This window comes from Cannabis sativa, unplaced genomic scaffold (genome assembly GCF_029168945.1).
Source record: "Cannabis sativa cultivar Pink pepper isolate KNU-18-1 unplaced genomic scaffold, ASM2916894v1 Contig1, whole genome shotgun sequence".
NCBI lineage: Eukaryota > Viridiplantae > Streptophyta > Magnoliopsida > Rosales > Cannabaceae > Cannabis > Cannabis sativa.
Window position 1 is genome coordinate 67,558 of NW_026870037.1, and position 13,445 is coordinate 81,002.

General features: G+C 32.2%; 1 protein-coding gene across 1 annotated transcript; it reads right to left on the bottom strand.

Moving 5' to 3' along the window:
* Positions 1-11,054: 11,054 nt before the first annotated feature.
* Positions 11,055-13,193, bottom strand: LOC133032937 (double-stranded RNA-binding protein 1-like). The gene is made up of 4 exons (XM_061107422.1): positions 12,762-13,193; positions 12,397-12,453; positions 11,879-11,977; positions 11,055-11,537 (listed from the first exon to the last, which is right to left on the bottom strand). The coding sequence occupies exons 1-4, from the start codon at positions 12,964-12,966 to the stop codon at positions 11,116-11,118; spliced, it is 783 nt and encodes a 260-aa protein (XP_060963405.1). The 5' UTR covers positions 12,967-13,193; the 3' UTR covers positions 11,055-11,115.
* Between the last annotated feature and the right edge of the window lie 252 nt (positions 13,194-13,445).

The following is a 13,445-nucleotide window of genomic DNA, read 5'->3' on the forward strand; positions in this document are numbered from 1 at the left end:
TTGCAAATTATATCTATAGTATCCTTACCCTGATAACTTGGATGATCAATACATTATGAGATTGGTATGGTTGACTTATTGTTAAAAGTCAACAAATAATAAATAGTTGGGCTACGATAAGCTATGGTAGGATTGAACTTATTTTAAAGGGGTTATTAGTGTGCTTTCTATGTTTTAATACATATATGTTATAGTCTTAAGTAAATAATCAGTATTGGAATGTATGTTTAAGAGATTTAGAAGATTTAGAGGTACAATTAAGAAGTTGAGATATATTTTTTTTTTTTTGGTGAATTAAAGAATGCTACAATATATATAGGATATGAATATGGCTAGAATACTCAATGCTATGATAAGTATGAAATTATGTGATACCTTAGATGGCTAGTATATTAGAAGAAGCAATCATTGAACATAACTATCAGAATCTATCGGCATTACAGATTCAAAGTTCACCACTATAGCAAGATAATACCAAAGTAGATAAAAGTTAGTATAGAAAACTAGCTAATCTCATAATCAAGTCAACTTGATTGAAGGGGGTAATGGAGGACCAAGCACCATAGGAGAGATTAGCAAAGAAAATACAATATAGTGATACAAGAAAGAGACTACAAAAGGAACCGACAGTGGTTACCTAGGAAAATGGGAAGGCGTGACAAGTGCAATGAATACATGGATAAAGGATATCAAGAGGTGAATGTTAGACAAAAAGGTGGTCGAAATGGATCATTAAATATTTATATATAGAAGACCTTTTAAAGAGCTTAAATGTTTATTTCCAAGTGTCATGGAACAAGTATCTATCGATGAGTGGGTAACACCTATGAAATTGAAAGAATGACATTGTAGCCTTATAGTAGAAAATCAAGTAGAGAAGTAAGATTTTTATAGGTAATAACATTCAACTAAAGAATGGGAATGATTAAAGACAAGTTTGCATAAGGTCTTCTACCCTACTCTTTGTGTTTGTTATTTTGTATTGTATAATGTGTTCTCAAGTGACATGTAAGGATGTTCATTTAGAGAATAATTAGTGTTACTTTAAATGGCATGTAAGGATGCTCATAGAAGAATAAATAGTTTCACTCTTAATGGCATGTAAGGATGGTCATAAGAGAAAGAAAAACTTTTCATATATTACGAGCATGTGATTGCAAAGCTTAGTATTTAAAGCATGTATATGTAAGTTATTATGATGGAGTACATTTTGATATTTAAGTAATGTATAGAGAAATAATAATACTTAATTAACTTGTGTATATTTTATGTGTTATGGATTGACTGATAAGACATAGGTTAAATGCATGTTTATTGGGTCCATATATATTGTAGATAAGGAGGTAATGCAGTAAATGGTGAAAGACATAAGACTCAACACCCCGAGTGTTGGGTAGTTAAATTTCGAGGACGAAATTTCTTTTAAGGAGGGTAGAATGTAATATCCAGATTAAAATAGTATTTAATTTTTTTTTTCTCTCCTTGGGATATTAATTGTGTGAGGATAATTATCTTATATATTTGTGTTGTTAGTGAGTTGAGATTGTTGCTTAGATTATTGTACCAATTTTCTAGAGAGAGTTAAAGTTATATTAACTACGAAAGTAAAATATTATGGTATTTTTACAAGGTAGGTAATCATTTAATTAAAGCCCAATATGAAAGTTTATTAGGGTTTTATAAATTATTTAGTGAATTTTAATTAATGGTATAAGTGATATCAAATAACATTATTATAGAATTAATGTTAAAAATTCGTAGGTTTGGATAAATTCGCAGGATTAAAAACTGTTTTACTAAAATGATCATATCTGGAGTTCTAGAGCTCGGATTGAGGTGATTTCAGTGGCGTTGGAAAGATAATTCAAAGATCTATCAATTATGTAGAAATAGATTTATCGTAATTTTAACTTTATTGGGGTCAAAATTAGGTTACAAAGTGACGACCTGTTAAGTTTAGTATAAAAACCCTAAGTTTTAAAATTTAAATTTAAAACTTATATCTAACAAATACGATTTTTATTTAATCATTCTATTTAGAGTTAAATTAGCATCAGATTATAGGGGTTATTTTATTATTTTCTTTTATAGATTTAATTAGATTATAAAACCTAAATCTATCACATTCTTGATACGTAATATGCAGGGTCTCTAACCCTAAGAAAAATAAAACTCAATCTCAATCTCTTTCTTTCAGCCTGAACACAATTCTTAGAGAAGACACTCATAAAATCCTATATCCTACAAGTTATCCATCTCGCTACCTATCAAAGATTTATAATTTTCCTTCTTGTTTCATTCTCTTTGCCAAACAACACTCATGATTTTCATCAACATAACATTGAGATCATCATCACCATTCTAATAATTTGAGATTTCAAGATCTAAGAAGAGTCATCAAGAGGTAAGAGAGTTCTTCCACTTATTGTTGTGAACTTTTAGGTTAAACTATGAAATCTCGTTTTTTTATTTTTTTTTCTGAAAATTATTGTCTTAGTAAAATAGTCATATCTCTCTTAATATTGATCCGTTTCCAGAGATTTTTGTATCGTTAGAAAGCTTATTCGATGATCTAAAATTTTTATGAAGAAACTATTCACCATTTCGGTGATATTCTATGTAGAAAATTATCATCTTTCTGATATTGTTGTAAATCGTTTTTTTTCATATTCCCAGAAAAAGTACTTTCACTTAAAATACCATAACTCTCTCAATTCTTGTCCATTTTTAATGATCTATATATGGTTTCAAAGCTTATTCAATTTTCCATAAGTTTCATGAAGAAACATTTCGTGAATTCGGAGTTATACTATGTCAAAAAGTTAGTTTCCTTCTGTATCATGTAATTCGTTTCTTGAATCTTGTTCTTCCAAAACTGTTTTGGTAAAATTGTAATATCTCTTTGAATATAATTCCAATTTCAGAGATTTTGGTATCATTGGAAAGGGAATTTAATTTCCTAAAACTTTCATGAAGATGTTATCTTCTAGTTCTGAACCTTTCAATGCAAAAAGTTTGTATTTTTGCTAAGTCGTATAATTCGTTACTCCATATTCCTTCTCAGAAATAGTTTCAGTAAAACAATCATAACTCTCTCAGTTTTAATCCATTTTTAATGATCTTTATATCATTGGAAAGATAATGGAATTTTCTATAATTTTTATGAAGACAACTTTTACTGAATTAGTGTAGTTGTTGGTCAAAAATAGTAATCTTTCTGCTGTATTGTAAGAGTACGAATTTTAATATTAGGGCCTTGACCCATGTCTTATTATAGGTAGTAGTGACGAGATAACAACTCTTAAGCAGCGGGATTTGAGGTAAGGAAATTAGATAGTTTTGTATGTGTTTATCTGCATAAATTTAAATTCTTTATGTATTGAAATATGACTTATGATTTGTTTTTATGAATATGTATATGGTACTGAGTATGTGTGGTATGGACACAATATGAGTTTGTGAATTGATACATAGATTATGGTTGTATGACTTGTATATGTTGTATGTTGTATTTGTATGTTTCAGGTTGTGTGTTGTATGATGTATTTGTATGTTGCATGTTATATGTTGTATGTTGTATGCTAACGTCTCAGGTAAAGTGGGGGACCATGGTGGGGTATGATACGGGATAAGGCCGTTGAATGTAGAGATACCCTACCCTGCATTTTACTGAGTCGTGTATGAGATTGTTATGGTGGGTATGATACAGTGATGTTACTGTTGAATATAGAGATACCCTATCCTATAACAATGGTAGGGCTGCATAGGCCCATGTTATTATATGGGCAGATTAGGCCCAGGATATTGTAGGGTCAGGCTAGGCCCAAGTTATGTAAGTAATGGCTATGATATGCCAATGTTGTGATAATGACATTATTATTTATAGTATTGATATGATTATGTTATGAGTATGATATTGGAGTTATGATCTCTGTATATGTGTACGGTGTGAACAAATAGTATAGACTTGTATGATAAAGGTTTCCATATGTACAGTTATTTGGTTATAGTTATAAAAGAGCATGTATGATATTGCTAAAACTTAATAAATACATTAATGGTATGTGTGATATTATATGGTATTGTTTGATAAGCATTTCCTTACTGAGCTTTTAGCTCACCCCCCTTACTTTCCCCCTACAGGTATTAGACAGGGAAGTATGTATAGTGAGCAGGGTCAGTTCTGGTATGTATACTGTGAGCGGCTACGGGCGGACAAACGATCTTGAACGCCGGTGGTGCCTTAGTTTTATTTTAAGCAGTTGATAAATCTAACACAGTGGAAATGCATTATTTAAAATTATTTACTTACTGTATCTTGTTTTACAAATGAAGGATCCTTCTCTGTTGCATTTTGATTTTTTTTAAAATCCACTGTTGTATTTAAATTATTTTTTTTATCTTTTCAAATTATGCATGAAAATAGTATTTTTGTAAAATAAGGCAAAATATCGGGGCGTTACAGTTGGTATCAGAGCCGATCGTCCGTTAGCCCGAAGGATACTCACGGTATACATACAGAAGACTGAAAAAGATCCCTCTCACTATTATGTAAGTGTTAGTTTTAATTTTCTTGGTATTGCCATTAATAGTCTTATATGTGATACATATAATTAGAGCCTCATCTTAGGTGGTGCTTAGAGACATCAATAGTACCCTCTATCTCTTATGATTGATTACACTTTTTAGGAAGAAGATGTATAGGTTTATATTTCTTTATTGTCTTGAATTGAACTAGGAAGGACCGTGTTCCTTTCTTGAAAATTTAGAATAAATTATATTAGGAGTTCATAAGACTTTATTTGATAAATAGAATATTACTAGTTAAGCTTGACAACATTAAGTTTAGATATGTACATAGAATCTTCTCTTCCAATAATTGAACTCTTTTGTTTCTTTTAAATCAACCTTTCTTGTAAGAGCTCACACATGAAACTAGAAGATCAGTTAGAATCAATGTGAAAGGAACGACCAATAGAGGTGGGGGCTAAGGATGTGTGTTCCGCTGACCCACAGATGGTTGATGTTCCAGAGAACCCAATAATAGTTAAGGCTAACGATCTAATAGAGGTATTGGAAGGACTACGAGCATGACTAAGACAATTTGTTGAAGAGTTTTCACAGGCTCAGCAAAATATCACCAACACTAGTAGTGGAACTTGAAGCACATAATGAAATGTACCAATAGCCAACTAAGTACCGACGCATATATTTTCACCTATCTATGAATGGTTGAAGAAGCGGTCTCTACACCTAGCCATGAATGGAAGCCCAACATATAGGAAGTAGAGATGACTTAGAATAGTAGACGTTATACCAGACTGGGACAGTATAATTTGCGAAAACCTACTTATTAAGAAGGATGAAATAATAGATCTTTAAGGAGAAGGTACTATCTTGTTGGATATTCTATAAGTTACACACTCCTAAGTTAGATGGTAAGAAGTATTAGTACTGTTTGCAAAGACATTGGAGATAAGTATGTTATAGAAATGAGTCAGGAGAGGACGATGCCATCATATAGAAAGGAGTGTAGTGTGCTGAATAGAATCCAAAATGAGAAGTTAGAAAGAGACATGATAAAATTACTAGAGGTAATAACTTATGAAGGTATCTTAAACACTAAGAGATAAGCAGAGCATCAACAAATATTAGATTATCGAAGGAAAGTTGTAAACTTTAAACTCAAGGTCATCTACTTGGTGGAGGAGATAATAGAGAAAAATGTGTATGGTTTCGACAGAGACATTTTCAAAGGAGAAAGACAAAAAAGGTCCAGGCACGGCTAACAATTTGGGTACAACATGAATGAGAGACAACTAAGAGGGTGACTACTCGGAATTGATCACAACTACACAACTAAGAGATTGTGGATGCAGCTTTGTGGCGGGTGTACAACAAACAACTATAGATAGTAGATCGCAAATTCAAAACTTGAGAAAGATGAGGAATTAGCATTCAAGGGTGACATCCCTAACTATAGAATTATTGTCAAAGGAGAGTCTTTCTGTATTGATTAAGCTTATTAATGTTACTCTTAATGTATTCTAAATGGCTCGATCATATATGACTATTGTTTCTTCATCTTCTTATAATAGCTTAAAAGTTTTTATGCTTTAAGTTATGTTTGATACCTCCATCTAGAATTTAAGGAGATGATATAGTGTGGATTTTTTACCTCAAAATACGAGTACAATCTCGTTTATATTTGACACGTGGACCTAGTTCCCAGTTGGGAAAAAATGACATGTCAACGAATAATTCTAGTAGAGCTACATGATAGAAACTTGCGAGAAGGTGCGACCGAGACAGGGTCTAGTCGCACACTATGTGTTGGGTTTTATGCACTAAATAAAACTCTTTACAATCTGATTAGTTATCAATATAAGAAATTTGAAGTGATTGATGTTTGCATGAATTTTACATGTCAATGGTTTAATATGTTTAAATGTGTTTATTACATTCATACACACAAAATCAGTTAAATCCAGATCATATGTTTATTCACAATTACCGTATCGTCAACACAGTGGAATGTGATTGTGATCATATGAATCAAAAGTTTTGGTCCCTGTTTCATCAGTGTTATTGGATTTACACTAATGTGATAATCAGCGATGATGTGTACTTACACTTGGAGTAAGTGTTATGTTCTTTCCAGGACATTAGTAAAGTATACTAGTTTCGAATGTATGGAGTATACATTGGACTGGACCGATATTGCAACTAAGTTAAGATATTACAAACTTATTGTTATACATATCTTTCCAAGTCAATATCAGTAGTTGATCTTAAGATTAAAAGAATCTAAATCCTGATATGCTTAGGCTCAACTCAGGAGTGCTTAGAGATGGAAATTTATACCGCGGGGATAGGTAACCGCAGGGACCCGCCCCTAATGGGGTGGGGATTCCCCATCTTAGTGGTTAATGGGGCGGTGGTGGGGGACAATTTCAATACCCGAAGCGGGGATGGGGCGGGGGCGGGGATAATACTATTCGCACCATATCCGACCCCGATATAGATATATATAATTTTTTTTGTTTTTTTTTTCAAACTTTGACACATATTTAGTTTTTATTTTCTATTAGGTTATGCTTTTTTTTAAGTAGGTTTATTTTTTATCTTCTATGAATTATGAATGCATAATAAATATTTGTGAGAATATAGGTTTAACTTATTTTTTTCAATTATTTTAAATTAATTTGTTTTTTCATTTTACCTTAATGGATACCCGATGGGTTCCCCATAACCGATGGGTATTCCCCTACCCCGAATCTGTTGGTTATTAAACAGGGATGGGGCGGGGATGGGGGTATAAATAAGTAGCGGGGATGGGGGCGGGGATTGCATTCCCCGTACATTAACCGACCAATTTCCATCTCTAGGAGTGCTATTCATGTTCTTAGATTTATTAGTTAAGCCTACTTTTGGGTCAGGGTGATACATATATTTTGGGAACATGATAGTATGATTGAGTGGGAGTGCTGAACATAAATATGGAATCTATAGCTTCTACTGGTGTATAGAAGTCAAGTGATAATTCCCTTCGAGCTTAGCAAATAGAAGTAAATGGATGAGCTCTTGTTTAACTGACTAATTATTAGATCACTAAACACCATTTACAGGTAGCTAAGTGTCTTAAGGGGCAAAATACATTGAGGGGTGAGAACGGTAAAGAATTCCCATCTCGATGTAGATCATCTATATAGAGGATCTTTAAATCACAATAAGATTATAACAATGGTTAAATGAGATAGCATATTGATATCGTGGAACATACAATATGCTCTATATAAGTCTGAGAGTGCAATTCTAAGTTCTAAGAGTGGATTCAACGAAGAATTAATAAGTAGGAATTTACTTGGTAAATTTGGTTCACTTATTGGAAGCTCAGCATATAGATCCATGGTCCCCATTCTAGTTGAGAACATTCTGCTTGTAAGACTCATTAATTGATTCGTGATTGATCAATTATAATTCTAAAGTTAGACTATGTCTAATTTTATGAATTTTCACTAAGCAGGGGTGAAATTGTAAAGAAAAGAGTTTCTAGGTTTATTTATTTATTAATGGACTTTATATGTCTAATTAATAATTAAATTAAATGACAATATTATTTAATAATGTATTTTAGTTATTAAATAATTAGTTTTGGCATTTAAAAGGTTAGAATTGGAAAATTGGCATTTTTTTGAGAAAATAGAGATAAAATTTGATAAAACTGCAAAATCAAGTGAGGCCCATTATAACACCATGGCCGGCCACTTAGATGAGGTTTTTCAAATTAATATTTTCATTATTTTAATGCCAAATAAATCCTAACCTAAACCTAGTAGTTGCCTATAAATAGAAAGTGATGGCTCAGTTAAATCACAAGTTTTCAATAACCTTTTCTGACAGAAATTTCTCTCTTCAGAAAAACTGAGCCTTCCCCACTTTCTATACTTGGCCGAAATCCCTCTCTCTTTTCTCCTTCATCTTTTTCGTGACCCTAGTGAAAGAGTAAGTGCCCACACACAGCAAGCGGTAACTCAATCATAGATTGGAAGACTGTGAAGGATCAAACTTGAAGAAGAAGGACATCCGGGCTCAGATCTTGATTATACTCTGCTACAGAAAGGATACAAGGGTTAGAGATCTGAGTGGAAGGAGACATTAATTCCGCTGCATCAATGTAAGGTTTTCTTAACTTTACATGTGTTTAATTTATCGTTTTAGAAAGTTCATATTTAGGATGTTTAAACAACATACTTGTGAGTAGATCTAAGATCCTGGTAAAATAATTTCCAACACTATGCTCATTAGTAAAGAAAGCAGGACCAAGAGTTATCATAAGTCACGCATATATCATTATATGTGAGGACCAAGTGTGGTCTGAATGAAGACCGTATCTTTTCAGACGTCTGGTCAGAATGACTAATATACGCGACAACTCATCTTGAACCCATGAGTTCTATGCTGTCAGTACATCAATGTTCAATACGCGACCCGTATGGTCGCGGGTGTTTTACCTTATAGATTACCCCGAGAGGTTTTAAGTGGTCCAAAGACCTTATATGTGGGTAACATCGAGAGCCTGAAAGTTCATATGGTACTCAGGAAAATGAATGGTCAATATGTAACTTCCAAAGTCGCATACGTTCAAGTATTGATTAAGAACGGTGGAAACAGTTCTTTCATTTATTCTGTAAACCTTTTTTTTATCTAAATCAAATGTAACTAATACTGTAATGTGGTCCTATCTGACCGGTTATGTAATCCAAAGGACCACTTGCTTTCTATATAAAAGAGTGATCGAATTTGAATAAAATCGGATCACAAACTCTTGCAAAAAGTGGACTAAGCAAACTAAGTTCTGACTGAACCACTATAATTCTGTCTCTTTTACATTTTATGTTGTCTTTATTCACATACTCGCTATTTATATTTGAGTATTCGCTATTCTAGGTGAATACTCGCAGTTTTGCAAAAGAGTATTCTTGTTTACCTTGAATACTCGCTATATTTGGTGTTGTCTATTTTCCTCCGACAACAGTAGATATCAACTGAGCCTTTCCATAATTTAGCCAAAAGATGTGCAGCTTGCCATTCCTGTCTGTTATTTTGTTAGGCTTATCTCTTTATTTTTGTCCAGTTTCATTGATAACAACTTTCAGATTTGATCTTTGCTTTTCTTTCATTTATTAATTTTTGCAGATTCACTGATGATCCACTTGTTAGTATTACTGCTACCAACTGATTGCTTCCTCAATCGATATTATTATCATTAATAATTTGCTTTTCAGTGAGAAAGAAATTAGTACTGGTATGTACATGTTCTCCCGTAAACATATAATATTTGTTTGATAAAAGTTGTAAGGTAAGTTTTCATAAATTCAAAAAAAATAAAAATAAAATAATAATAATAATAATAAAAAAAGGTTTTAGTTTTCATAAAGTGCAAGAGAAAATGATACCATTTCCATTTAGTATTTTCCTAATTAAGTGTATTTTCTTAAAGAGTTTCCCTCATACTAATCCTAATTAGGTGTGCTTTAGAAGATTAAAGATTGAGGTAAATATTATGTATTTCTTTGATATTAGTCAAAGCTAACTAAATGATATATCCATGCCAAAATATTATAGACAATGAAAATAAAATGATAATTTAACAAAAATTATATATTTAATAAGTTTATAAATTCACAATTACACATCGAAAACTGAAAAATGTATCTCTGATCGGAGATCTTTTTCCATGCCTTTTTGTGAGATTCTTTCTTCTCAAAGCAACCAAGTATTAATGAAATTATACCTATAAAAATGAAATTATAGAATTAATATATGAACTAGGCCTTATTATTATATGTAGTTATTAATAATTGAAAAAAAAAACTTATCGTGAGATAGTTCTAGTACATCTTTTATATATACTAGGTGAGTATTCTAGATACAGCGTAATTTTTCTTATTTTATTTCATTTATACTTTTTATTTGCTTAACTTTTATTTTATAAATAATTGTAACAAAATTTTATATAATGTAAATTTTGCATCTTAATTATAGTACAAATTATATATTTATTATTATATTAGAGATAAGAGAGTAAGAATAAATCTTTAAAATGGGCATTACAGATTTTTGAACATTGTTTTCTTTTTTCTGCTTTTTTTTTTTAAAAAATAAAATTTGTAATATACCTTTAATAATTAGGCTGATTAGGATTTTTGCCCCTCAAGCTTTAACACGTACTAAATCATACCCCTTAACAAGATTGAAGAATAGACGAATAGGGTTTTGAGTGGGAAATGATAATTGCATCGATACCATACACTACTTTTACCGACTAAACAACCCTTTCGTCGTCAGTAGTATCACTTAAATAAAATTAGGCACAAGGGAGAGCCACCCACCCATTCCCCAAAACCCATAAAACTCTTAAATATATATGCTTTTATATATTTTTATAAAAGATTACTACTAACTCATTTGTAAAGAGCCAATATTTTTCTTTTTTACATAAAAACCAAGTCTTTTAACTTAAAAGAGTTGTAATATAAAAAAAAACATTACATGGGCATCAATTTTTTAAGGGAATACATTTGTGTCTCGATAATGGGGTGAAGGAATTTTTCAATTATTTTCATTTGGGAACTCCAAGCTGACAGCCACCCACTTGTCTTCTCTAATGGGGAGCACAGTAATGTCCTCTGGGAATGGATGATTGGGCAACTGTGAGTACACTCTCACCTTATTGCAAAGTAAGTAACTCTTCACATCACTGCTCATCAAGTTTGTTACTGAATGAGAAGAAACAGCAGAGACTTTCTCAGCTTCATTCAGTTTTTCCATATGAGATGTTATTGCAGGGTATGAGTTGTCCACTTCCATTGTGCTTACAATGGTTTCTACTGAATCTGCTAATGTATCAAACTTCTCTTTAGCTTCAACATAAGTCTGAGGTTGATGTGGAACCAAAATGCATTGGTGTTTGAGACTCTGCACCAAGTCATAGGCCACACCAGGGCTCCAAGTTGATTTGGGAGTAGATTCACCTGAAAGATATGAAGTAGTACTTGATCGATTCATTTGGATTAAAGATGATGATTCACTAGAACATAGAAGATTAGAGCCAGCAAAACAAACCATTTGAAAGAATAAGCAATATCAATTCAAAAGTGAACTGTAGCTATTTGAATGCAGCTTCTCTGTATAGTTTCGTAGAGAAACTATACACATCATGCTATTATTTGATACAGAAACTAATGATGGTCTCAGCAAAAACAACTCAACTTCAAGAGACAGTACTTAATTGCCTTTCAATCTAACATAAATTTATCTGTACATTACTATTTTGTGCATATACTAAATAATTCTGTACTTTGAGACTCCTCACCATCACTGATGCCCAAAGCATCTGACTGCATCTCGAGACTCTTAGACGTTTCTTCAACATTCATTCCTGTCTTGTTGGTTTTGATTGGTGTTGAAGAATCTGAACCATAATGAAGAACAAAAGGATGTTACAAGCAACAAATTTCAGCATAAATTTACAGTCATTATTATTCTATATCATTCTTTTTGTTGTGTTATGACAGAAAATCATACCCACCATATTTATATGTACACATGACAGAAATACTAGAGTTTCACCTTTTACTGCATCTAGGAAGGAAATTATGTATTCTAATAAAAATATCATACTTCTGAGGGACATGCTTCTCCAGATAAAGTATGCAATATACTGCATTAAATGATTCATTACATTGTTCTACATTATTGGCCAAAGAACTAAGAATCATTATGAGCAACAAAATGTGAAAGGCTCATTATCTTTTGGAATAGTTTCTCAGTATGGTAAAATCAAGTTAGCATAAGAAAGATTTAGAAAATTACTAAGTTGAAGATCCTTACCACTTTTCAACCAAGAAACATTTGAGTGAATATCAAGATTCTGGCCACTTTCTTCAACTGTAAGTGTTGCAACACTAGCAGGGTCAGGGTCTACCATAGATATGGCAGTATATTAAGAATCAATATGCTTAAAATTACGTACTCAACTCATCTAATATAGTAAATAAGTATAGAAGTTGACCAAGTAACTTTTTCATACAAACAACTATAAAGCATGAATAACCCCTCATAAGCATAAGTAATGATTACTTGAGAAATTCTCTAAATGAAAGAAACAAAACGAGGAAATTACAAGAGAACCCAATTGGGAGCACAATATTCTATATAACAAAAAAAAAAAAAAAAAAGAAGGAAAGAAACAGAACCAGGAGAAGGAGGAGAAGTGAAGTGGAGAAAAGCAAGCATGGCGGCATGGTTATGGGCTTGTTTGTTTGATTTGGAGACGATGAGGGAGTCAAAAGAAATGCCATTGACTGAAACAGAGGCTCCAAAGAGAGGGTTGTGGCCTGGCCCATATCTCCAAAGAAATGCCATTGACGAACTAGGGTTATGTACTTTGGTAAACCCCATTGATTCTTGTGGCAAAGCTCCTGCAGCTTTGACTTGTACATTTTTTTCTCTGTTTATAGTTAAACTTAGCTTATTAAAGAACTATAAAGAAGATGAACATAACATACAAAGTCTCCAAGCTTATTTATATGGCTGTAAGCTACCAAAGGACATCTAAGGCTTCCCGCGTGTTCAGTCCAAAACACACACACACACACACACCAATTTGTACTGTGCTTTATTTCTCATGTCTAATATATGAACACTAATAATCTGTTCTAAAGAAATTTAGATTTTCTTTTTCTTTTCAGTCTTAAATTGTTTCAAAAAAAAATCATGCTTATAAAGGGAGTAGTTAAGGTACGTACCTCTTCATTCAGTAAGTATGAGCTGTTAACATACTTTTTTTAATACAATTCTTCTGAACATTTTCACTTTGGTTCGAAAAAGATGATCTATGTACTATGTGTGGTGGTATTACCATGTTATTTTATTTTTAA

Bases quoted from the DNA above. Each gene is read 5' to 3' on its own strand.
- LOC133032937 (XM_061107422.1), bottom strand. From the start codon at position 12,966: ATGGGGTTTACCAAAGTACATAACCCTAGTTCGTCAATGGCATTTCTT. The intron at 12,454-12,761 runs GTTCTGTTTCTT...CAACACTTACAG, and splicing joins CACTTCTCCTCCTTCTCCTG to TTGAAGAAAGTGGCCAGAAT. The intron at 11,538-11,878 runs GTGAGGAGTCTC...CATATCTTTCAG, and splicing joins TGCTTTGGGCATCAGTGATG to GTGAATCTACTCCCAAATCA.